This window comes from Argiope bruennichi, chromosome 3 (assembly GCF_947563725.1).
Source record: "Argiope bruennichi chromosome 3, qqArgBrue1.1, whole genome shotgun sequence".
Classification (NCBI taxonomy): domain Eukaryota; kingdom Metazoa; phylum Arthropoda; class Arachnida; order Araneae; family Araneidae; genus Argiope; species Argiope bruennichi.
In genome coordinates, this window is record NC_079153.1 from 109667217 (window position 1) to 109691560 (window position 24344).

Below are 24344 nucleotides of genomic sequence, written 5' to 3' on the forward strand. Positions count from 1 at the left end.
GATATGCATAATTCATAGGTTTTTTTAAAAAGGTTTACAGTGCAAACTGTTTGATTCAGAGCTGCCAAATTTGGGCATGAAATTATTTTTTTTATAACAGATTCGAAATAAAAAAGAGATCTTCCAAAGCTTCTATTAAATTTTTATTTTAAAAAATCAATAGAAATTTTTATGCTTTTCTCTAAAAACTTCGGAACAAATTATTCCACGAAAAACTTCTGAATGCCATTTTTAAATTCAAATAAATAAACTTTTTGGTAATATTTATTTCATTTTTGGATAAATTTTTCTTTAATTTTAAAAAATATGTTTATAAATTGAATTAAGAGAAAAAAATATTAAAAATTATAAAATCCGTCTTAAAATATTACCAGGCTACGATATTTTGCTTTTGAATCTAATTTAAACTGCCTGAGTTTATCGCTTTATTTTTAATTTACATAACTGACTCGTATACACATTAGGCATCGTAATGACTTTATTACAATCTCTAAATGGGACACGAGATATCACGTCTTTAAAGTTAATTAATTTAAGTACTTTTGAAGTGTTACAATATTTATTCGAAACAGAGTATCAAATTAGTATTGTTCACGCTTCAAATATTTTACTACGATTTCATAACATATAATTGACATTTTTTTTATAACAAGGTTACTGTTATTCGAATTATATAACGGTAAATTGACTAGTTTAAAATGGCAATGATTCATAACAGCGTTGTAATGATGCATTATAGCATTTCAAGAATTTATACTCAAAATATTAAGCTTTTTTAGAGGACTTGCTAGAAAGGATTTAATAAATATAGTCTGTTATTGTTACCATCTGATGACAAATAGTGCATATAAAGAAATATTGCATTTAAATATGATATTTTGACAAAAGAATAAAGAAAAATTAATATTATATGTTGGAATTTTTAACTGCTAAGATATGAAGACATAATTAAACACTACAAATAATATTTATGTGAAAAACATTTTAAATTATTTCTTTGCAATCGAAAGAATTAAGTAATGTTTATGTTAATTTGCTCATTTTTTAAACGGCAAATAAAAATAATCATACTTCTACAAGAATTAAAATATAAACTTTAATTATTATCTGCAAATGAAACGCAGTGCACTTTATTTTAAAAGGTAATCAAATATTTTAAATTTATCGTTTGGTAACTCCATAAATAAGTTCACTGTTTTATAAGTTAAGTTTACAAGCAAAATAATGTTATTAATCTTAGAATTATTTTAAAATTATTTTAGAAATGAAATATGTGAAACGATAATTTTGAGATATTTTATAAAAATATAATTAATTACAAACAGATTATACATTGCCCTTACTTGCTTCAATTTACAGAGCCATAATTGTACAAACTTTTTTGTGAATCTACGGCATGACTTTTTTTTAAACCGGAGACCATAGATGTATTATTTACAATACATAATAGGCTATTAAAATTTAAATATTTTACATGCAATTTAACTTCTTCATGTCTTTTAAATTTTGAAATAATTGAGTCAGTAAGAAAAATAGTACTAGTCTGAAATTCTTAATTTGAGATAATCAAGTTTTAAGAATTCAAATTTAAATCATGCCTGGAATTAACGAGAAGAGGCCGGTATAGCGTATTGTCCTTACATTACATGAGCTTTTATGTAAGAATTTTTTGTACATGGTTATATAGAAAAAAGCCATTGTTACAAAATTGTGCCTAAAAGTAATTTTTAAAAATGATTTCAAACTAAAGAAAAATATTACGAAAACAAATCTGTCTTTGATATAAAAATGATTTTTTTTAAATTTTAAAGTAGTATAGAAATATATGTTAAATAATATAACCCAAAGATATTGAGGAAAGCACTAAGATTTCAAATAATTTGTAATTAAAAATCGAATTCAAAATTTTAAAAAAATCCTTTCTTAGCGAGCTATTACTCATTACTCTAGGAGTAAATACACGCTAAATTTTTTTAGCTCTAGATCTAATGATTTGCTTTGTACAATCTGGTACATTTTGATATCAAATATGATGTTCACACAGTTTGCAGATAATATGGAAATATATAAATATTAAATGTTAAAATTAATTTGGAATTAAATTTAATATAAGTTCATCGGAAGTATTGATATTTATTTAGAATTTCTATACTAAAAATATTCTTTTTAACCCTTTCTAGGGCCGTGGGAAGTATGCTTCCCACCAAATTTATCAATCTTTGTATGAAATTATGTAGGTTGGCATAAGTTCTGACACATTTTTTTAGTAAGTCAGATGCTTCAGTTCTTTATCTCAGACAAAATGATGTGTCTTGATTTGTTACTTAATTATTAATTAACCAAATTAATTAATTAATGAAATTAAATTTACCTAATAAGCTAAATAAATCTCTTTTCTTATTCTAATTTCAAGCTTAGAAATATTTTAACATAATATGACTAGAAAAAAATGGCCCTTTAAAGAGTTAATGAAGAAAAAATAATTTTATTAATCAATTATCATATTATTCAAAATTAGTTGGAAGACCAACAAAATGGCAATTATTCTACTATCAACTACTTATATCAGCAAAATGTTGAAGAAAAAAAAACGTATTTCTTAAAATGCTGCCAGAATTTTATTTAAAACAGTATGATGGCATTGAAGGAGAACGTTTTCACGTAAAGTCATTAGCATGAAACTAATTTATCTCCTGTATCGATTTTTTTTTTAATTTTGGAAAAATGTTGTCAGATAATTTGTTTTCTAAGGAAGTAATTTTAAAATCTGGTCATTAGAGCAAAAATTACCACTTTTCAATTAAAATGGAAATAGTTCAGGTAATTGGATCAACTAAAATAAAAACATTATTGGTTTACTCAGTTGTTGAAATTTATTTGGGAGATTGTCTTGATAAACATACAAATTAAGATACCAGAATTTAATTCTGGGAATTTAGACGGAAAATGCTAAAATCTAATATACAGTGCACTCTTGGAATTTTAATGAATTCAGCTAAAATGTGTTGGTGGTATAAAACTCCTAATAAGGTCAAAGTCACTGGAAGATCTGAATACCAACCAGAAAACTTATTAGCTACAAGTTTAATTCCGCTTCTAAAATCCTTAATGAAGATTTAGGATATTCTCTGACCTAATTCATGATTTGTTTTCATTAATACAAATTACATACATGAACTATTTTAAAATCTGTTTACATCTATTAATAAGAAAATGTGGTAATTTGGCAGATGTTGTCAGAGTTTAGATGTCGTGGAATGGAATTTGCATTGTTATCACGTAAAAGCTCAAGCTAAAAGATCATCTGCCTTCTAAATATGTGAGGATTTTTTTTTTTTGATAATTTAAGATGGATGAGAGTTAAAGAAGCAATATCAAGAATTTAATTGCTAAGTAGCCAAATTCTCAAAAAAAAAGCGATTTATTGATAGAAATGCTGGAATTTTTATGTCGTAGCATACATACATCAGGTAGAGTTTTTTTTTATCACATTCCATTGCATTCTTTCCATTAATATTTGTTGAATTTTGATTTCTTTCTAATGAATTCGAAACTTTTAAATAATTTTTAACAAAACAATTAATTTAAAATGACTATGCATTATTTTATTCATTTAATTATTTTAAGGATGATATTTCAGTGTTATATAAATAAAAATTCATTCTTATCACTTGGATTACAATAATTATTTATTCTTTCGAAATTTTTTTATCTATTCTTTTGTTTTGGAGCTTCTTTTGCTTGTCTTTCGGGTCGAATAGTTCTAAGCATTATTGCTTCACAACTTCTGATTCCCTGCTCTAGATGAAGATCTTATATATATGTCATTAAAATATATTTTTTTAAAGTTTAAAATTTCTTAAAAGGGTTTTATCAAATATTATTCAGTTCAAGTTTTTTATACATATATTTTTATTTTATTCTTTAAAAAAATTATTTTTATATATAACTGCGATGTTTAAAAACATTTTTTTTTGCAAACAATAATAAAGATTCTCCTTTTATAAAACTCAAATTTTTTTTATTTGTATCACCAAATTATAACGCTTCCCAAATCCACTGATTTTCATTCTTAAAATCTTGCGTAGAACTCTGATGAAGTTAATATATATTGCAGATTACTTAAATACCATTTTCAATTGGTTAAGAGGATTCTAAAAGTATTAAAATTTCCAAAAAAAAAATATTTATTTTTTCTTCGCTGTTACATAAAATTCCCGATTTTCTCTCCTTAAGGTCTATAAATATACTTCTGAAGATTTTAATATGATTGCGAAGTGCTCAACTATCATTTACAATCGGTGAAAATGATTAGAATGGCATTGAAATTTCTAGAAAAGCTATTTACCACCCATTCATAAACCGTCCCAAATCTTATTTTTCCTTCACAAAGACCTAAAAACATATCACCGATATTGCTAAAATAAAAATTTGTTTTCAAATATTTTGTTGTCAATGATGACAATCACACATGCATGAAATTTCCACTCAGATTTCTTTTTATGCTATCCATTCATAAATCTGCCACAATCTAATGATTTTCTATCTAAAAAAGGCTTATAAATATGTCACCAATGACGTTAAGATAACCAAACGTTTTCAAGTATCATTTTGTTGTCAGCGATGACAATCATGCTTGAAATTTCCACTAATATTTCTTTTTGTACCATAAATCTTCGCCTAATCCAATGATTTTCTTTCTAAAAAGACCTACAAATATGCCACCTTGAAAGTCACCAAAAATATGTCAACCAATTTCTTCTTTCCACACCGCTCACGTCCCTAATTAAAGCGACCGAACAATAAAAAGTCAATGCGTACCAACCACCACGGCCAGCCGACCATCTTATCCGTTCATTCAATTTCACCCAAGAATTCCTACACGACTTCATTTCTGGAGCGATCGACAAAATAAGCGATGGATCCAGCTTAGAAATCGAGGTCTCCTCCAAGACAAGCCTGATTTGCTGCCCACGAATTTGACATTGAAATTCTATCTAGTCAGAGATTATATTCCATATTGATAGCCACGTCCGGTCTTGTCCAGTAAGACGTGCTTAAAATAGCAAAGAAGGTTTCATTGTAATTCATCCGTTTCGCTCCAATACCATTTTGTATCATATCTCACCGACAATCGAATGTTCGATTTCTTTGGGATGGTCTGGCGTTTGTATCGATCACGACTGGTTGGTTATTGGTGATGGAATTACATGCTCTTGATTCGGAAAATGAATTTGTTTCACTTGCGTTCACACGCCTCGTTGTTTTGTTTACAAAATGTAGCTTTCAGCAACACATCAGCCTGATAACGAAAGAATATCGCACAGCGTAAAAACGGCAGAGTGGTTAAGTATTTGGAGGAAAACAGCTGTTGTAAATCTGAAATTGCTCTGGAAGAATAACAATGATTTTAGATTGATCTTTGGGAATATAATAATAAGGAGACTGCCTGGTGTGCTGACAAACAAAGTTGTTTTTAGTTTTTGTTTAAGTTTCGTATTCCATTTATTGTATTTACAAGTTTTGAAGAGAAGTTATTCATTCTACATTAATTTTTTCAAACAGATATGCTAGCTTTCAGAAGTTAATAACAGAACGGTACATCATCGGATATATACAATTACTTATTTGGAAAAGTTTTCTCCTTTTGATAAAATTAACAATTTGAAATATCTAATATTGAAGTGCCTTTTTGCGTTACTTAATGTGTATTTACTGGTTTTAAGAGTGATAATTATTTTTTTTTGTTTCTTTCTTATCGTTTTTTAAAATTTAGTTTTAAATAACAAGTATTTGCTTTCGCTTTTTTCTCATGTTATAAGGAATGGAAGCTGTAGATTGTTTTTTTTTAGCCATTGTTTCAAAATACATATTTTTTATATGTATTTTGAAACAATTCCGTTACTGAAGATGTTGACAGATCTGATTACAATATTTTTGCATTTTCATTCTAAAATATACAATTTTAAGCGCATTTATAACTGCAATTTTATGATCAATTAGCTTGGTAATAGTCAATAAAATTATAATAATTTTGATTTGAATAGTTACATCAGTGTCTTGTTTTGAAGAAACATAAAGTTTAAAGTGTAAACATCAACACATTTTGAACTACTGTCTCAAGGCAAAAATCCCATCAAAATGGTATAAAGATTGAGCTATATTCATGGTAAGTATAATTAAAATTTGTGAATGAGTTCTGTTTAAAAAAAGGAAAGGAAGACATGAAATAGTAAAGAAAAATGTATCAAAACTATTAAAAGTTTAGACAGAAATTAAACCGGGAATCGAATCAGCCAACGTAACACTTGAAAAAATACATTCTATTTTCTGTAAATTTGTAGGATTATAAGAGGTAAATTATTATTAACCTGCACTTTCATGGTCCGAAAGTAAAAGAGGAAGGAAATTTAAGATAATATAAGCGAATGCATTCAAAATGTTCTGGCATTGTTTCGATATTTTTTAAATGATATTGAATTAATGCAACTTTCTTTTGAATAACTGGAGAGTATCACACTACTGACGGACGAGTCAAAGTAAGTTTTACCCAGTTCCAATATGTTTTTTGCATGCGAGTAGTTAACAGTTAGGAGTTGCTGGATTAAATATCTTACACCAACTTACATGTCAAAACATTAGATTCTTGAATTCCTAAACAAGCCTAAGCTTCTTATCTCATCTTATGTAATTTTTTCCTAGAATTATGAATTTGCTGAAGAGGTAACGATTCTCAAGTTCCAAATAAGTGCAATAAGAAGTGACGAATGCCCTAGATGTAGCAAAAAGTGGCTTACGATTCACTTTTACTATATGAACTATGACAAAAATGCATAATTGCATAGAATAGGTACTTCGATATAGACGAAATAGAGTAGTAACACTAAATAAAAGAGTGTTTATTCTATCATAATAAAATAAATAGCATTACTTCTTGAAAATAATGATATAATAGAATGGTGTTTCTTGAATTCAAAAAATTAATATCATTTAACTATTTCAAATTAATAGGAAGGAAAACGATATAAATACGTAGCATACACATGATGATCCAGGATTACAAGAATGCAGATTAATAGGAATATTTCATAAGATAAAAAAAGAAACGAGAATACAAAAGTCTATAAGTGCAATTGAAAGAAAACTAAATATAAGTTTAGAAAACTTTAAAAATGGTTCATAAAATTAGTCAAAATTAAGTATTCCCTTGGTTACAACTAAATGATACTGCGCTAAAAAAATGGATTCTGTAAAATGAATTGCTATTGCAGTCAGAGATGAGATATTCTTCACAGATTTTATCAAGAAAGAGTTATTCTTAATACGAGGGTCAGCTAGAGAATAAAGATCGTTTAGTTATACCAAATGAAGAACACAATCTTTACCAGAAAAAGCAATTCTGTTATATACCTGAAGATTCCTACATTTCTCTACATAATCACCTCCTACGTTGAAACATTTGTCTTATCACGAGCTTCGGAATTCTCATGTCATTCTCTTCTATCGCCAATCAATCTGCAACTTTTCATCACTTCCAAAATGTTACCGTCCAGAAACTATTTCAGCTTAGCTAAAAGAGGTTGGAATATAAAGAAGATGACCAAAAAATTTCCCATTAGAATCTATCTAAAAATTCTTGAATGGCAGCAACAGTGTGAGGGCCAGCATTGTTACAAAGAAGCACAATTCCTCCAGAAAACATTCCTCGCCTCAATGTTTTGGATATCTTACCGTAATTTTCTCAAAATCTCACAGTAATGATTTGCACTGATTTTAATATCTTTTGGCATGGAATTCACCAAGTCTTTTGTTTGAATACAGTGACCACTTAGCTTAATGAACTGACAGCAAGAGTACAAATACGACAATGTTTTAATATAGGAGATGATTATGCAGAAAAATGAAAAAGATTCAAGTATATCACATTATTGTTTTTTCCCAGTAAATATCGTGTTTTTCATTTTGTATAACTAAACAGCTTTATTTTCTGGATGACAACTAGTAATTGTTTTGGCAACATTATTCTTGGTAAAATGAATAAAAATGCATTAATATTATTACTAAATCTAGATTACTTTCTATGCTTTTAATACTACTGTCACCATTTAAGCAGCAGTTTGGATTTATATTAAAATTATGATTTATAATATTTAATTCAAATTATAAGTTGTTCTAAAAAAGAAAATATCGTTTGGCATATAACCTATCATTTGCAGTTTTTCAAGAAACTTTTTTTTGAAAATATAGTTTTATTTTTATTTTTTTTTGGATACGAAAAAATATCGGAATGTTTGCTCCAAACGATGCATTTCTGTTATGCTTTAAGAGCTTTTAGATGACAGAATGGCGGCGCCTTCATAGGAAAATATTTTCATATTCACTAATGGATATCATAATCGAAACATGATTTATTGGTTTCTCATTTAAAATCCTTTTTCATTTAAACGTGCCGCATAATGCGTTATGTATGTAAATAATTCTAAAAATTTCTGATATCTTTTCACATTTTTATCTATCATTCCATTTTTTTTTCTGACTTGCATTCATTGGCAAAAATTCCATTATTCGTTCTTTGTCGTGTTATTTTTCTCCTCTCACAGCAAACGATTTTAATCTTTGACTTACGAAACAAAAAATAATTGATAGTGACAGCAGAAAAAAAAGGAAGGAAAAAGATATTTAAGATGAGAAAAAAAAAACATTGAATATCTGGATGGATAATTACTGTCCTTGAAAAGATTTGGTTTTATTTTTCAGAAAATTATAATTCCATCTTTATAAAACTGCAATACTCTTTTCTTACATGACAGTAGTAATAAAGACGCAACAGACATACATAATATTAATACTTTCCAAAAGACTTGCAGAAAAAAAAATGTTACATTGTAATATATGACAAAAAAAAAGTTCTCAATCACTGTTGCCGGCAGATAAATGAGAAACATTCTTTTTTTCTGTGAAAGAGAACGTAGAAATGAGTTGCATCCACCTGCTGGGTTTCGCGATGTTATTATTCTATTGTGACTGCTAAATAGCTGGCATAAATGGCTAAATATTCTGTCAAAGAATTGATTGACAACTACTATGGAGATTTCTTGCATAATTATTTTTTATATAGAACTTTTCATATTTCTTTAAAAGTCCTGGTATACCCCAACTGTAAATGAAAATGAAATCGTATTCATACTTGAATAATAGCGATTCTGTTGCTTAATATTTTTTAACGAATAAAAGATCTTTCAGTTTGTACGTAAAATTCTAAATAAAAATGTAAATGTAAAAAAAAAAAAAATGTAAAGAAAGTTAAAAGAAACTGTCACACTATAAATCATTTTAAATGTATGTTAATGGCGGTTTTTAGATTTTATTTCATTTTATTTAACGTAAAAAATTTTTAGGACTTTACAGAATTAAAAGGCAATAAGAAAATCTTAAAACATCAACAGTCGCTGAACATTCAGATCGTGCTCATTCTATCAAAAACTTCAAGTAATCCTAGTATATCATACTGTCTGCAAAATGTTCAAACAACAGCAAATAGTATTTATTGAAAAATATATCAATTCTGAACAATGGTGAAATAATATTTGATAGCTAAGTGAATTTTTAATCATGTAAGATAGGATGTCCCAAAATTAACGCAAGATTTGAATTTCCAACCATTCGTGTAATTAAATAATAACAATTCTATTAAAAAACTATTAGCAACTTATAGTTTAGGGTTAGTAAAAATGGAGAGTTACACGATAGAACAACGTGTTTTCATTGTTGAAAAATATTTCAAAAATAATGAAAGTCTGGTGGCCACAGTTCGAAAATTTGAGAGTTGGCCCTCTACATCGTGTGATTTAACAAAATTGGATTTATTTTTATGTGTTATTCCATACATAATCCTATCCTCTGTACTTTACGATTTAATGTTTAAAGAAAAAAACCCTGTTTTTTTATTTAATTCAAACCTTGAGTTAACACATTGTTCCATTGAGTAACGCTTCATTTTTTTCTTACCCAAAGCTATTAGCTGTCAATATTTTTAGCTGTTAGTTATTTTTACGTTAATTTTGGGGCCTCCTTTGACAAATTTTTTATCATAATCATAATACTTGTAATATAAGCATTGGCAAAGTATTTTATAGTTTTGAAGAACTGCTAAAACTTTTATTATTTTGCATTTATAATGCAGTCAATAAGTTCAACCAATTCAATATTTTAAATTTGATTCTGGTTATTTATTTTCCCAATATCATTATGAAAAAAAAGTCAAAAAATTAAAGATAATTGTAGCAATTTATATAGGAAATAAACTATAATGTGGCAAAAATTCTTTTCTATTTGAAACACAGTTCTTCAATTACAAAACAACTCATATTCAATAAGTTAGAAATGAATTTAAACACCAGCTTCTACAATATTTCGCCATCACCACCAAAACTTCAGCCTAGGTTATTTAGTCTTTTATATCCTATCTCGATGCATCCATGAAATGGGAAGAAAAACCGAAGACGAAACAAACTATTATAATAGTTTCTTGCCCTTGTTATATTACATAAAGTCATGTTACAGAAATCAGTTATTGCCTTGATTATTACAGTGACATTCAATTTTATGATCGTTATGAAAAGTGTCTGTATAATAATAGGAAAAAGCAAAAATATCCCAGACAGGCATTATATTATATTCATAACATTAAAGGGCAAAGTAAGAACAAATTTGATGACTTGTTTTCTCTTTATTATCAGGCTGGTGTTTTTATTCTTTCATTGTAATTTGCCGAACTGTTTTAGCCGATTTTCATATAGTTTACGGCATGGTGTTTTCTAATGTTATTAGTTTCTACTTAAAGAATTGTCATTCACACCTCCACTGCATTGGAAATTTAAAAAAACAAACAAACCTTGATTTGGAATGCATTTTATATTTTTTTAAAGCGCAAATGATAATGCCAGTGTTAAAGAATATTATAAATACAGTTCACTTATAAAAATATTTCTTACTTACGGCACAAAAAAAGTATGAGTTTAGGAAAAAAGCATCTCTCGTTTCATAGATTTGGTCGAAAATTTAAAACAGATTTACAATTTTGAAACTAAGATGCCATAGCAAATTTCAGTTATGTAACTTGTTATATTTTCAACCTATTGCATTCACACGCGAGAGAAATAAAGCAGACAGACAGACAGTCAACATTTTGATAGATTTGGATCAAAATTTGATACACAACTATAGTTCTAAGGATAAAATTATTTTCGAAATTCTATTCGATTAATGAATTCATCATGTTGAAATTAATTCTGACTTACCAACATACACGATTCTTGCTAATATATTTCATTCGAAATCCGATGAAAATCAAGAGGATTGTTGAGAAGGCTGAATACCAAATTTCATCTTTCAAGTTTGCATCGTTTTCGAATTACAATCTTTCTCATACAAACATTTAGACAGAGAGTGATCATTTCAAAAATAATAATATCGGGCATAGAGGTCATTTTTCAAAATCTAGAAGTCGAATTTTATAACTTTTACATCATTTTCTCTTCGTGTGACTGTGTAAACGAAAGACTTTAAAGTGGTTCGAAACTCAAGTCTGAAACAAATTAGAATGATAATGTTTTAGGCTAGATTAATTTATCTCTATTTTAATTTTAAATTGTGCTCTTAATTATGTAGCAGAAAAAACATGAATACAAAAGAAATGTCTTTAACATCCTTCCAACTCGCGTGTACATAAATCTCTTGCTAAAACAGTGAAAAAATATTATTGCTTACTAATTAATAAATTGCTTACTAATTAAAAATATTATTGCTTACTAATTAATTTCAAAAATTAATTAAAATAAGAGAAAAAAATGATTAATAAAAATCAAGCTTTTGAAAAGCCTTTCTTGTGAATTTTAAATTGGCGTAAAAAATGGTTTTAATGCCATGATATAGTAAGTACCATGATATACCAGAAATTATTGAAGAAAAAATTAAATTTTAAATAATTTTTAATAAAATTGTAATCAAAATTTTTAAAGATTCTTTCTTTATGAATATCTACAACCAAGATTTAACTACATGCTCAATTTAGAATTTGTCACCTCAACAGTCTGCCTTATAGAGTATTCTATACAATTCCTTTCAACATGCATGATACAGTCATTACGCCAACCTATCATGTACATAGTCATTGTCATATCATAGGTAAAAATGTCATGTCATGTCACAGTCACAGTTTATAATGTCATGTAAGCATACTCATCGAAAATTTGATAGGTTTGTTTTTATCATTGTAGTGAAAAGCATCGATTCCAAAGTTAGAATGGGATTTCTTAGGACTGTAAGACATACTAAATCTAAATTGAAGTTCGTTGACTCTTTGGGAATGCAAGCTACCATGGTCATACTTCAAAAAGCAATATGTGCAATTTTTACGGTTACCCTTTTGATTACCAGCAGCAGAAGGAAAAGGGAAACCTGAAAGACAGTCTTAACATCCCCTTTTCAAATGACGTGACAAATTGCTGACTAAAATGGCTGCCATCCCTAACCGCTACTCTTTATTTTTACTTTCTTGCCTTGTATGGTGCAAAGGCAAAAAGAAACATTCGCCAACTTGACAGCAGTTGTCTTTTTATGGAAAGTTCACGCTCCTCTATGTATTTCCTTTCAAGACGAGTTCAAAGCAGTTCAAATTTTAAACAGTTTGGTCTTCAGAGTAAATCTTTTGACGACTCTTCTTTGTTTTCCACCTGTTCGAAGTTGGTGGCTCTCGGAATTCACGTTTTGAGAAAGTAATATTTATTTTCTCGCTCCCCTCCCCCCCCTTCTTTCCACTCGTATTCTCACTTATCGGGTTGTTCGAAGGTCATTGCCAGCGAGTGGAAACTTTCTCTTAAATTTTTTTGCAACTGGAGAAGGATTTTGTGTAAATGAAGTTCTTTGTTCTTTCTGAGAAGAATGCTGAAATTAACGCTGTGTTTGTCAAAATCTTGAAATGATTTGTTTCGATGTAACAAAATACACCTCTTATTGGAAAACTTTTAAAGAGATTTAAACTTCTATCTGAAACATAGTGAAATGATGATGGATTTACGATTGATTTGTCTGTTTTTATGCCTGTTTTTTTATATTTATGATTATAATCACGTGTACACAAAAAAGTCACGAGTATACAAAAATAATCTAAACATGTCAATGTATAAAAATAATAATTTAAAAAATGAAAAGTATTGTTGCCAATTATACTTGACAATATGTTTTTAAAAACTTATTAAATTAGGGAGACAAATTGTATGGATATATAATGGCATCACTGGAAAACTTATTTTTTTTAAGCCTTCAGTTTATGTAAAAGTGATTTTTGTGTGATAATGTAGTTCGAATTTAACTGCGGAAAACGTGAATATTTCGATTAATTTTAATGAATTAAAAATCCAATTAAAATTCTGAAAAACCTTTCCCTTATTGAGCATTAGGTACCAGAAAACCAGAAAAATAACTATGATCCAAATTTGGAGTTTTAAACTCTGCTATCTGCTTTAAAGAGCATTTTTTAACAATTTGTGAATCGTGCATGAATCGATTTCCAGATTCACAGAACGTCTATAAATATTATCATGGTAGAAAAAGGAAAAATCAAAGATTGTTAGAATGCACAGCAAAAAAAGAAAAAAAAAATCATTTCCTATTATTTTTTTCGATTTACTTTTTCATGTTAAGGTTTATCGATAGTACAAAAGACAAAGATGAGATTTTTTTTTAAAACATAGCTTATGAATTAAATAAGAGGAATAGATCCTTGCTTATTTTTGACTTATGAAAGTTTGTGATATTATAATAATTAAGAACTCGGTACTTTCTGACATTGCGAATGCATTTTTTTTTTTCAAAATATCTTGCAATCTGTTTTGAAGTTTCTTCAAAAGAATTTAATTTGGAGGTTAATGATAATTTTCTACAAATATTAACTCGGAATTGATTGAAGAATTCTAATATTAACTCTTTATTCTTGAAATTCCCTACCACGATTAACTGTAAATATCAGCCGTGTTAAAGAGAGAAATTCTTCAAGTTTCGTTCCAAATGTATAAATTTCAACGTGTACCCTATTTTAATGGCTTTACAAATCTGCAACGGTAATCTGCCTCTTGCCTTCAAAAAAAGGAGTTATTAACTGCTGGATTGGAAGACGAGCCTTCGTAGCCAAGTTCACTTGACTCTTTTTGATTGTTTAGGACTTCAATAATTGTATAGTAGCGAATACTTTCCAATTTTGATGATTTCAAGAATCACCAACAATAAATTCAAAAATAACTTAGCGGCGAAAAATCTATTAGACGTTCGAATTATTAACTGAAATTCACTAATCTCTAGTGAAATTTGTAGGACTCTAGGTGTTTGTATTTATAATTATTCATGTATGGTTCTAAGAATTAGTTAAGTTATTTTTGAATATCTTTTTATAAAATAACACTGCATTTATTTTTTACACTGTAAACAAAACATTTTATGACTCAGAGAATATTCTTTCTGCTATAGAGAAAATATTGATAAAATCAAAGTATAAATACACATTTTTCAACAAAAAAAATTTTTAGTCTTAATAATAAGCTTATATAATTTGCTTATTAAATTTATTGTTTCATTATTATTATATTTATTATAATAATAAAATAACATTTAATCTGTAATCAAAAATTATTCAATTTTTTTGTTTTTTAATAGTAAAAATAAAATAGTTTGTTAAAAATAGTAAAAATAATTTTTTTTAATTGTAATTTTAAACCCTATGATGGTAAAAATCATTTACCCTACTTTGAAATTCAAAAAATTAGTTTATTGGATAATTTTTATTTCTGCGCAATCTTTTTCTAACTTTAATAAATTTTTCAAAATATTTTTAGATATAATTTTTGCATTAATAATGTTCATTGTTTAGTAATTGCTTTTTTATATTTAAGAGTTGAGATGATATCAAATTCATTTTTTTTTATAAATTCTTTATTTTTCTAATTGTTATAAATGAATTTTAAAAATAATATAAAAATGAGGGATTAAATCCTAAAATATCGTCATGTTACTAAATTTCTAACTCAAGGTTCGAATCTCTTCTAATTTTTTTTTAGTTCTCTTTATCCTCCTAATAATATTAATGTCTTTCTTTTCATTCGTCTATTAAACATTATTTAAGAATTTTTATTTCTTTTATGATATATATGATGATGATGTCCTGCCCACGTTACCACGGATAGGGAGTGCATTAGCTTCTGAGGGTGAAAACCCCTAAGCACCGGAGGGCAGAAGTCTGACTTCTAGCGCAAATGAAAATGAAACACGCACATTCGCTTGCACAGAACCTTTTTACAGGGGGGGGGGGCATTCACACACCTCACAGATAGAAAGAACACAGGGGAAGAACAACCATGCCTGAACCAGGACTCGAATTTGGGACGCCCAGATCACGCCATATATATCTTAATATATATAAATTACGTGTCACGTTGTTTGTCCGCGATGGACTCCTAAACTACTTAACCGATTATAATCAAATTTGCACACCGTGTGCAGTTTGATCTAGCTTAAAAGATAGGAAAGCCCTTTTTTGAATTTTTAATTAGAATTTTAATTATTAATTAAAAACTAACTTTCCCGCCAAAAAAATCTTTTCATTTTCCCCAACGCCAAATGAGTACGGCTTCAGTTTTTTTTCCCCAACAGTCATGAGGCTAGGCATAAGATTTTTCGGCTGATTATTTGAAACGGTTCTATTTATTTTCTTAATGTTTGATGCATTTAAAATTAAACATTGTTAATTAATCGATCTTTCGGATTCATTCTTAAGTACTTTTGAATTAAAATAAAACAGAATAAAGGAAATTAAAAATATCTAATCTGCATAGCGTTACCCCAACTGGCGTAGAAAAACTCATGCATTTGAGTTACCGTAACTGGCGTTGAAAATTCACGCATGCGCATTGTATTCTGATTGTTGACATGACAACCATTATCAACGGACGATTTAAATTATTTTTAGGTTAGTTGCATGTTTTTGTAATTAAATTGTATTTATGTTAATTATATATTATTTGTATACGCTTATAGTTTTAAGTACATCGTTTTTTAAGCAGTTTTTTTAACCTGTTTTCAACCGATTATTTTAAACGATTCGTTTTATTTTCTGAGTGTTTGTTGCATTTAAAATTAAACATTGGGAATGAATCGATCTGTTCATGATGAATCTGAGAAAAATTTGTTGACAAATTCATGAGATATTACATAAATTAAGGAAGATATTCTTTAGTGCCCATAAAGTTTAAACGCTCAGTGACTCTGTTTTCAGTAATCATATTATAAAAAAGTGTTTTGTTTCAGTAAAAAATATTATTATATTAATTGCAGATTAATTCTTTCCACTTTAATTTAAAGCATAAATTCTACGAGAGGTAACAGAAAATGAGAGAGAAACATATTACGTTATAACTGAAGGCCTTTATAATATTATGAGTGAATTATATGACTATCAAAATTTGAATTTTAAAATATTTTGATGAAGAATCTATTAAAGTTGGAATTGCGTAAAATATTTAATTATTAAAATTTAAACGAACATTAAGATTGGCGAACCGGCTGGTCGCTAAAGGCGGCTAGTATATTATATATATATATATATATATATATATATATATATATATATATATATATATATATATATATATCCTAGAATTAAATAGTACCATTTCAAGAATAGTACAATACAAGTACAATTTCAAGAATAATATTCTTTTTTAAATCGATGCAAAAATAAATAAATAAACGGACTTTCGATTTCACCAATACCCTTTTGTTCCAATTATCCCGTTAAATCAAAAGTTATCTTAACACTTTTCGTGCATGCCAATATCAACAATAGCTCAAAACATTCCGAGAGGAAAATTCTTAAAAGCGAACTTACGTGTAACCCTTCTATGTCAGTTGATATTGATGAATTGAGGATAATGATGAAATCAGATCCACGTATCGCTAGCAGGGAAAAAGCCGACGGGGCTCATTGTTCACAACCATCAACAATGGGTCTTTCCAATCGAAAAGGCGAGTGTTGTCAGTTTGATTTACATTCAGTTGAAAAACATTAGGACTGAATACCAATTTGCATTTCATTGGTCACACGAAGTGAGTCTATTTTAATATGCGAAGAAAAATTAGCGGAGGAAGATAATTCCTTTCATTCTAGTCTTTCTTTTTAATGTTATTACAAATGGACAGCATTTGAGCCCAGAAGCGAAATCATCTCTATTAAAGCAAATGCTGCTTCAAAAGAAGAATGGAAGAATTTGGAAGGCATTGCCTATCGTTATGGGAATTCATAAAACAATTGCTGACAATGAAATTCCACAAGGTAGATAATGAAAAAAAAAAAACCCTCTTAAGTCAGTCAAAAAAAAAAAAAGCCTTAGCAAAAATATATCTTAGGTGCATAGAAAGAACACCTCTCAAGATATTTGTTTGGATTTTTCTGACACAAGAGGAATAGTTTTGATTATACTACACCAAACCAGAGTTAAAATCATATCAAAATAAAAATATCACTTAAGAAAATTAGCACAAGACAAACATCAAACCTCTAATTAGTAATTAGAATCTCTAATCTTAAACAGTGATGGCATTCAGAGTACACAGCTTGGGAGCTCACTCCAAAAAAACAAATCTAGAAAATTAATCTTTGTGTGAGCGCCTCGCCTTTTATAGTATCCTAGCAAAGTGAGACAGCGCCATAATTTTTACATTTTACAATACTTTCAGTTTTGCTTCCTAATTCGTTACCAAGTGATCGCCAAATTAATGGGTCATTCATTGATTTAGGACCCGTTTAGAATTAATTAAATGTCTTTAAAATCTTTCTTCCAGCGAAGAGACTAAATTTGTAGCAAAAAGTGGGATTACAGATTCGTAATACTATTATGAACTTGTAGAAAATAACAGCTATTAATCAAAAATATACAGATAATCAAAAATATCAAATATATATCCATTTCATCAGATGGATAATATAAGAAAAATTTTAATCGTCAAACGGCCTCCATTATTCAATGGCGGACTGAATCAGTATAATAATATACGACAACATGCAATGAGAATGACTCAACAAAGGTTTGATACATTTGAATTTAAATTTTCTTTTTATCGCTTAAATATATCTCCCTACGATTATTTACTTGTTGGAAAAAAATTTTCACAATAAACAAACTATAGAAATCATTGTAAATTAATATTTTAAAATAAAACTCGGAAAGAATTTTTTAAAATACGAAATTGAAAGATTGACTGAGAAATGAAAAAAAAAAAATATTGACTGAGATTATATTAATGGGAAATTTATATTGAGTTGCATTATATTCCATTAAAAAATGTCTGTTTTTTTTCATAATCTCTGATTAATGTAATAAAATATTTCTTCGTTAATGCTATGAATTTACTATGAAATATGAAGTATTTTGGGATTTAAATTATTAAATATATATATATTATTTGAGTTTCATAAAAAGGGGAAATATATATTTAAAATTTTTCATTCGTAAAGCATTTAGAGCCTTTCATCTACTCAGACAATTTCATGAACTTATTTCATATCATTCAATATGAAAAAAAAAAAAAAAAAAAAAAAAAGAAGAGATAAATCTAAAAAACTTTCTTTATACAAATCTTGAAAATCTATAAATTTTGTTTAAAATCTCATTTTGATAATGTGTTTGTGATGGTCATTTTAATTTTGAGCTATGATCAGATGACGAGGTACTTGTTTTTGGTTTAACAACCTGGCGTGTATGCAGGATTTCCATGAAAGAAAGTCTTGAAACCCGAGACATTCCAGTCAATATTTTGTTTCCAAGTCATCAGTTTATCAAAATCTATGAATTTTTCTTATTATTTTCAAATCTTAAATTTACATTTGTAAAAACAAATTTAAGTGAGATAAAAAACAAAACACGCATGCAAATAGAATTTTGCTAAAATAAAAAAAAGAATCATTATTATTAGTGAATCGTAAAATTGGTTTTCTTTCGTGTGAGTTATTGTGATCTGTTGGATTAAAAATATCAACATTTAGTAAGAAAAAAACCCAGTAGAATACGTTTAAAATGCAGCAATCAAGAAAAATAACAATAATATAGAATTGAAAGATAAAAAACAATATCAACCGATTATTTAAATAAATATTTGTCTCATCATATATTTTTCGACTGCAAATCAATGGAATACCACGAATTAATAGCATATTTACAATCATTCTATAAATGCATTGAAAATTGAAGCCAGAAAAAAAAAGTATTCTATAAAACGGCAATGCAGGGAATTCCGGGTATCACTTCTAAAGAATAAAATAACTGAAATTTCCAATACTCTCTGCTTTAAGTCAGAAATCCATTTCGAAATTTATTCTCAGAAATGTCTGTTCGTTTTAGCTCGAGGAAGAAATACAGGGACAATAAAATAAGGGAGAAATGACATGCATTTGTTTGGGTGGCTCATTCCGATATAAATATCTGCCCGTCAACTTTGACATTTCGCGAGGTTTCTGAGAGGTTTGGGCCTTTTTATTCAGAAATAAAATTTCCATTGGGGATTTGTTACCGAGCATTTTTGAGTGTTAAAGGATAGGTAAGGCAGTTGATATTACTTTCTGGTAATTGTTAAAAAAGATGGAAGAATATTCTTAAGAAATATGGAAAAGTGTCTTATACTACAATATATTTTTAAGATTATAAAATTCATCCTATTTGCAAGTTGTGTGATACGACAAACACAATTAAAAATTATTCAAAATGCTCTAGGGAATAAATCGTTGAGACTACAGATTCGAAATATAGTCGTTTTTTGAATGATAGGTGCTTCTAAAAAAGAACTTTAAAAATTTTTTAATTAGAATTTACAATTAAGAATTAATTGAAACTTTCAACTTGTATTCTCACTAATTTCAAAATATATTATAGTATAAAAATCATTTTCACATTATTTCAAAATTCGAAAAGCAGGTTTGCGTTTATATTACTTTTATTTCCTCAAAATTTGTATCTAAGTTCAATAAATATTTCATATCGTTTTAAGTCTTCATTACAATACATCTCATTGTTTTTACAATTCCGTTTATTTGCACGCGCGTTGCAGAAATTTTAAACTTATTTTTTGTGTTTACAAATTATCGCTATTGCATAAATAAGAGAGACATTAAAAATAAAATAAAGGTAGATAAATAATTTCTAAAACATTATCAACTCTCAAATTCTTAAACTAGAGGTTTAAATCCTATTTAATTATTTTAAACTAAGCTTGGTATACAAAATAAATATAAGAAATAGAAGGAAACAACTTTAAAATTAATTTCTCATTTCAAGATGAAGCGAAATTTTTTAATTAAAATACGTAAACTCTTTAATATACATATTATTATTATAAATTTTCTAACATCAAGTTAAATTAAATGCAAAAAATAAAAATTTTCATAATTCATTTATTAAATTTTTCAAAATTAAGAGAAAAAATGACAGAAATAATAGATATATTATTAATAATAATTTTGGAATGTAATGTTTAATATTTGATTTCGCAAAACAATGAAAATTCTAATTGAAATCAATTGAAATTTTTTTTCATTCATTCTGCCGCATCTTTCCATATTATTTTGCTACACGAAGTATAAATCATTATTTTGAAGCAAGATTAATTGTATATTAATTTTAGAGATGTTTATTTAAATTTTCATAGTTTTTTAATATTATTTTATAGTATCTTTTTTAAAAGTTAAAAAAAAGATACAGTAAAGTTCTATTATAAAATGTACATCATGTTATTTACTAGTAGAATATGGTATTATTATTTTTAGCTGCCTAATTGTTGGATTTGTTTCTTTTTCCTATGCACGTAAATGAATAATGTTTTAAAATGTTATTCATTTATTTTAAATTATTATTATCAGAGAAAAACGGTCCAAAATTTAGATACATTGTTATTGCTCTACAAAATCATTTAAAACAATGCCAAGTTTTAGAAAAAATGAAATTAAATTTGGTTTATTAATTTCGATTGTCGAAGGTTAGAAAAATATTTTCTCTTTCACAAAACTTTTTATAAATTAATTCATAAACTGAAATAGTATGGAATATTTTATAATGGAAATTAAACCCTAATATTTGTCAAACAAACGCAAATTAATCAGATTTTTAAGCAAATAAAAACATTTTTCTTTTATTTAATTGGAAAGATTTTTAAATTTTTTGCAGTGGAATATAAGTTAGAATTACACTGATAATAAACTACGTTTCATTTCCCATTATTATAAATATAATTTAAACTAATTTCTGTTTTATTTTATTTTAGTTTTCACCATGATAATAGAAGACAGGTCCAGAAGTACTGAAGGATTTCCCACCAGCGACTGGGAAGCAAAAAATTCAAAGAAGGTATTTTATTTCAATGTCTAAGCATAGAAAATAAAAAAAATTCTCCGGTAATATAACTAAAAAAATAATTGATTTTTTAAAATCTTTTAATTTATTGTTTCGGACTTTTATTTTGTCCCGAAGCCCTTGATTAGCAATTTATTTTTCAGTAATATAATTTAACTGTAGTAATATAACTTTATTTTCAACTAGCGATTTCCGAAAAGAAATTTTTTTTCGTTCTTCTAGGAAAATAAAGCAAGTGAATTAATAGTTAAAGTCTTATTAAATATCAAATTACTTACATTTGCGATGACATTTAAATTGAAAATACGATACTTTTTAGAGAATATATTTATATTTAATCGAAGTTATTAAAATGCATTTTAAAAAGTTTATTATTGCACAAATCTCTCTCTCTCTCTCTCTCTCATTTTCAAATTCAAAGAATTAGATTTTCGGTGATAATTTTATTTATTTATCTTTTCCTCTAATTTTAGTATATTTAAAAACGTTTTAAACTCATTTTATAACAATAAGTTTTATTGCTTAGTTATTATGGTTATATACACGTGCGTTGGGGCGGTATCACTTATTTTTTTTGTCTACATGTTATCGACGCTATAATTAGGGACAAATTTTCAGAAATAACATACAGACATACGTATGAAGCCTGAAAAATTATCATGGTAATTGATTCAGGCTAGACGAATTTTCTTCACATTTTTTTTTCCCCTGCAAAATAATAAAATACAATGAAAACACGAAATCTTTAGAGAAACTATTCCCAAACCCAAGCATAACATAGAGGCTATATAACTACTTTATATCCATATTTAGTACAAAAATAATTTAAAAAGTTAATAATGTCTTCTAAATCCGAAAAAAATTATGCAATAGATTTTTAAAAAATTTTAAATGGTAACAAGAATCTTCACGTTACGTGACACTACTTAAGTTAATAACAACAACAGTAAAAAACTTTGATTTTTTGAGTAATTTTTAAGAGCTGTATTGTTACACAAATATTATTTTTGGCTGTAATCTTCGTTTGCATTATTTGCTTTATTTTTTACGAAAAAGAGTAAGGGAAAATTTTATTAGAGCGAATATTAGACACTGATTTCGGGAAAAAATTTACATATTTAAAATTTAACACATCTGAAATACAATATAAAAGTTCTGTATTTATATATTTTTAGGATTTTATTTATTTAATAGCTAGTGGAAGGTCTCCAACATTTTTAAATACTATTCATACCTAATGTTAAACAGTGTAAGTCAATATACATTATATTTTCTCACGGTGTAGAGATACAATCTTATTCTATAAAATTAAGAATTGCTTTTTATTTTATTTATGTTTCGAAATGAAATTGGTACATGCATGCAGGTGATCATATTTAAATGAATGGAAGCTTTTATTCTAGAAGAAACTATTCATTTTGATGTAAAAAAACGAACACAAGGGCATGAAAGCATTGTACTCAAAATTTTCGCGCTAAAAATTGAATCATTGAAGGTCAATAACTCTATTTGCTTTCAGATCCTATTTACTCGCCACGCATGAGTGAATCCGTTTTGTTGCCAACTTATAAGTGCTATACCGAAAATAACAAAGAAGCAAAAAAGAATTTTATTTCCTTTCTTTACTCCGTTAGATTTTCCCTCATAATGGCGTAAATAAAAATTGCTTTCTTCTGAAATCAAAGCCCCCGTTGTTCGACTGGAACTTCCATTTGCTTTCAGTCCAGCAATTTGGCCTGGAGATATAGGTTACGGTACATTTGCCCACAAATTTTGACGCTAAGTGACAGAATTTGATGTAATTATGAAGCTTTTTACGATGGGTGGATAACCTCTGCTGAAGGTTAGCAATTGTGGTGTGGCATTCTTAACGGTACATTGTTGGAAAAGTGTCGACGCTATGTTCTTTTACCACAAAGTAATATAGAATTCTCAGCGGTAGGTTTTGAGTTCATTCTGTCTTTCAACGAAATATTTCCATCCAAAAGGCTCGCTGATAAAATTATTAAACATCAGAGTTCCCGCAGAAATCTTATTTACATCCTAATTTGATGAATCATTAGTTAAAAATTATACTACCTTTTGAATATGCCGAGATCCTTTTTAGCTTTCTAAAGAAATAGTTTTAAAAAATTGGATTAAAAAGTTTCAATTTGTTAAATAATCTTAAAAAATAAACAAACTTTATGCTCCCCATTAGAATTAATGAAGAGGATATGCAGATTTTTATGCATCTTTACTGCTATTCATTCCGGCAATTTAAAATTCATTCAATTTTTTTAAAAACAGCTTTGTGATATAATCTATCAGTTTTTCAGTAATAGAGCTGCTGAAAAATTATCTAGTTATTATAAGTAATAAATTTATTGAAATTCGAATTGGAATATTCTATGGAGTGATAATTTAGTTTGTAATTTTTATTAACATTTCATGCAAGTCAGATTACCAAAACTGTATGGTATTATGTGCGTCCAGACGAATAAATCAATAAAATAATATTCCTTACTCAATTTTCATTATAAACAACATATATTATGAATTAGGTACTTTAGCTTGGAACTCAATGCCACTCAGAAAATAAAGCTAAACTAATTTATAATCTCAACTCAAGGAGCGAATTACGAATATAAGCTCTGCACAACTCTGAACAACGTGACTGAGACATCTTCAGTTTTTATACCAGCAAGGGAAAGTTCCAGAATACTTTTCTGGAGACAGTAAGAAAAGTCCAGGACACTTATCTGGTAAACTAAAGAAAGGTCTAAAATCTTCTGGAACACAAAATAAAGGAGAACATAAATCAAGGAATTAAATAAATATTTACACAAATTTTAAATCTTATTGTCGCTAGCGGGATTCGAACTCACGATCTCTTGATTACGAGACCAGTGTGATGAC

At 27.6% G+C, this 24344-nt stretch overlaps 1 protein-coding gene across 2 annotated transcripts in view; it reads left to right on the forward strand.

Annotated features, from left to right (window-relative positions):
* The window catches only part of LOC129963442 (uncharacterized), a 186532-nt gene that overhangs the window by 49281 nt on the left and 112907 nt on the right, over window positions 1–24344 (forward strand). For both annotated transcript variants that reach the window (XM_056077808.1, XM_056077809.1), the window contains exon 2: window positions 21358–21440. In XM_056077808.1, coding sequence (XP_055933783.1) covers window positions 21358–21440 — 83 coding nt within the window. The remainder of the gene's footprint in view (window positions 1–21357; window positions 21441–24344) is intronic.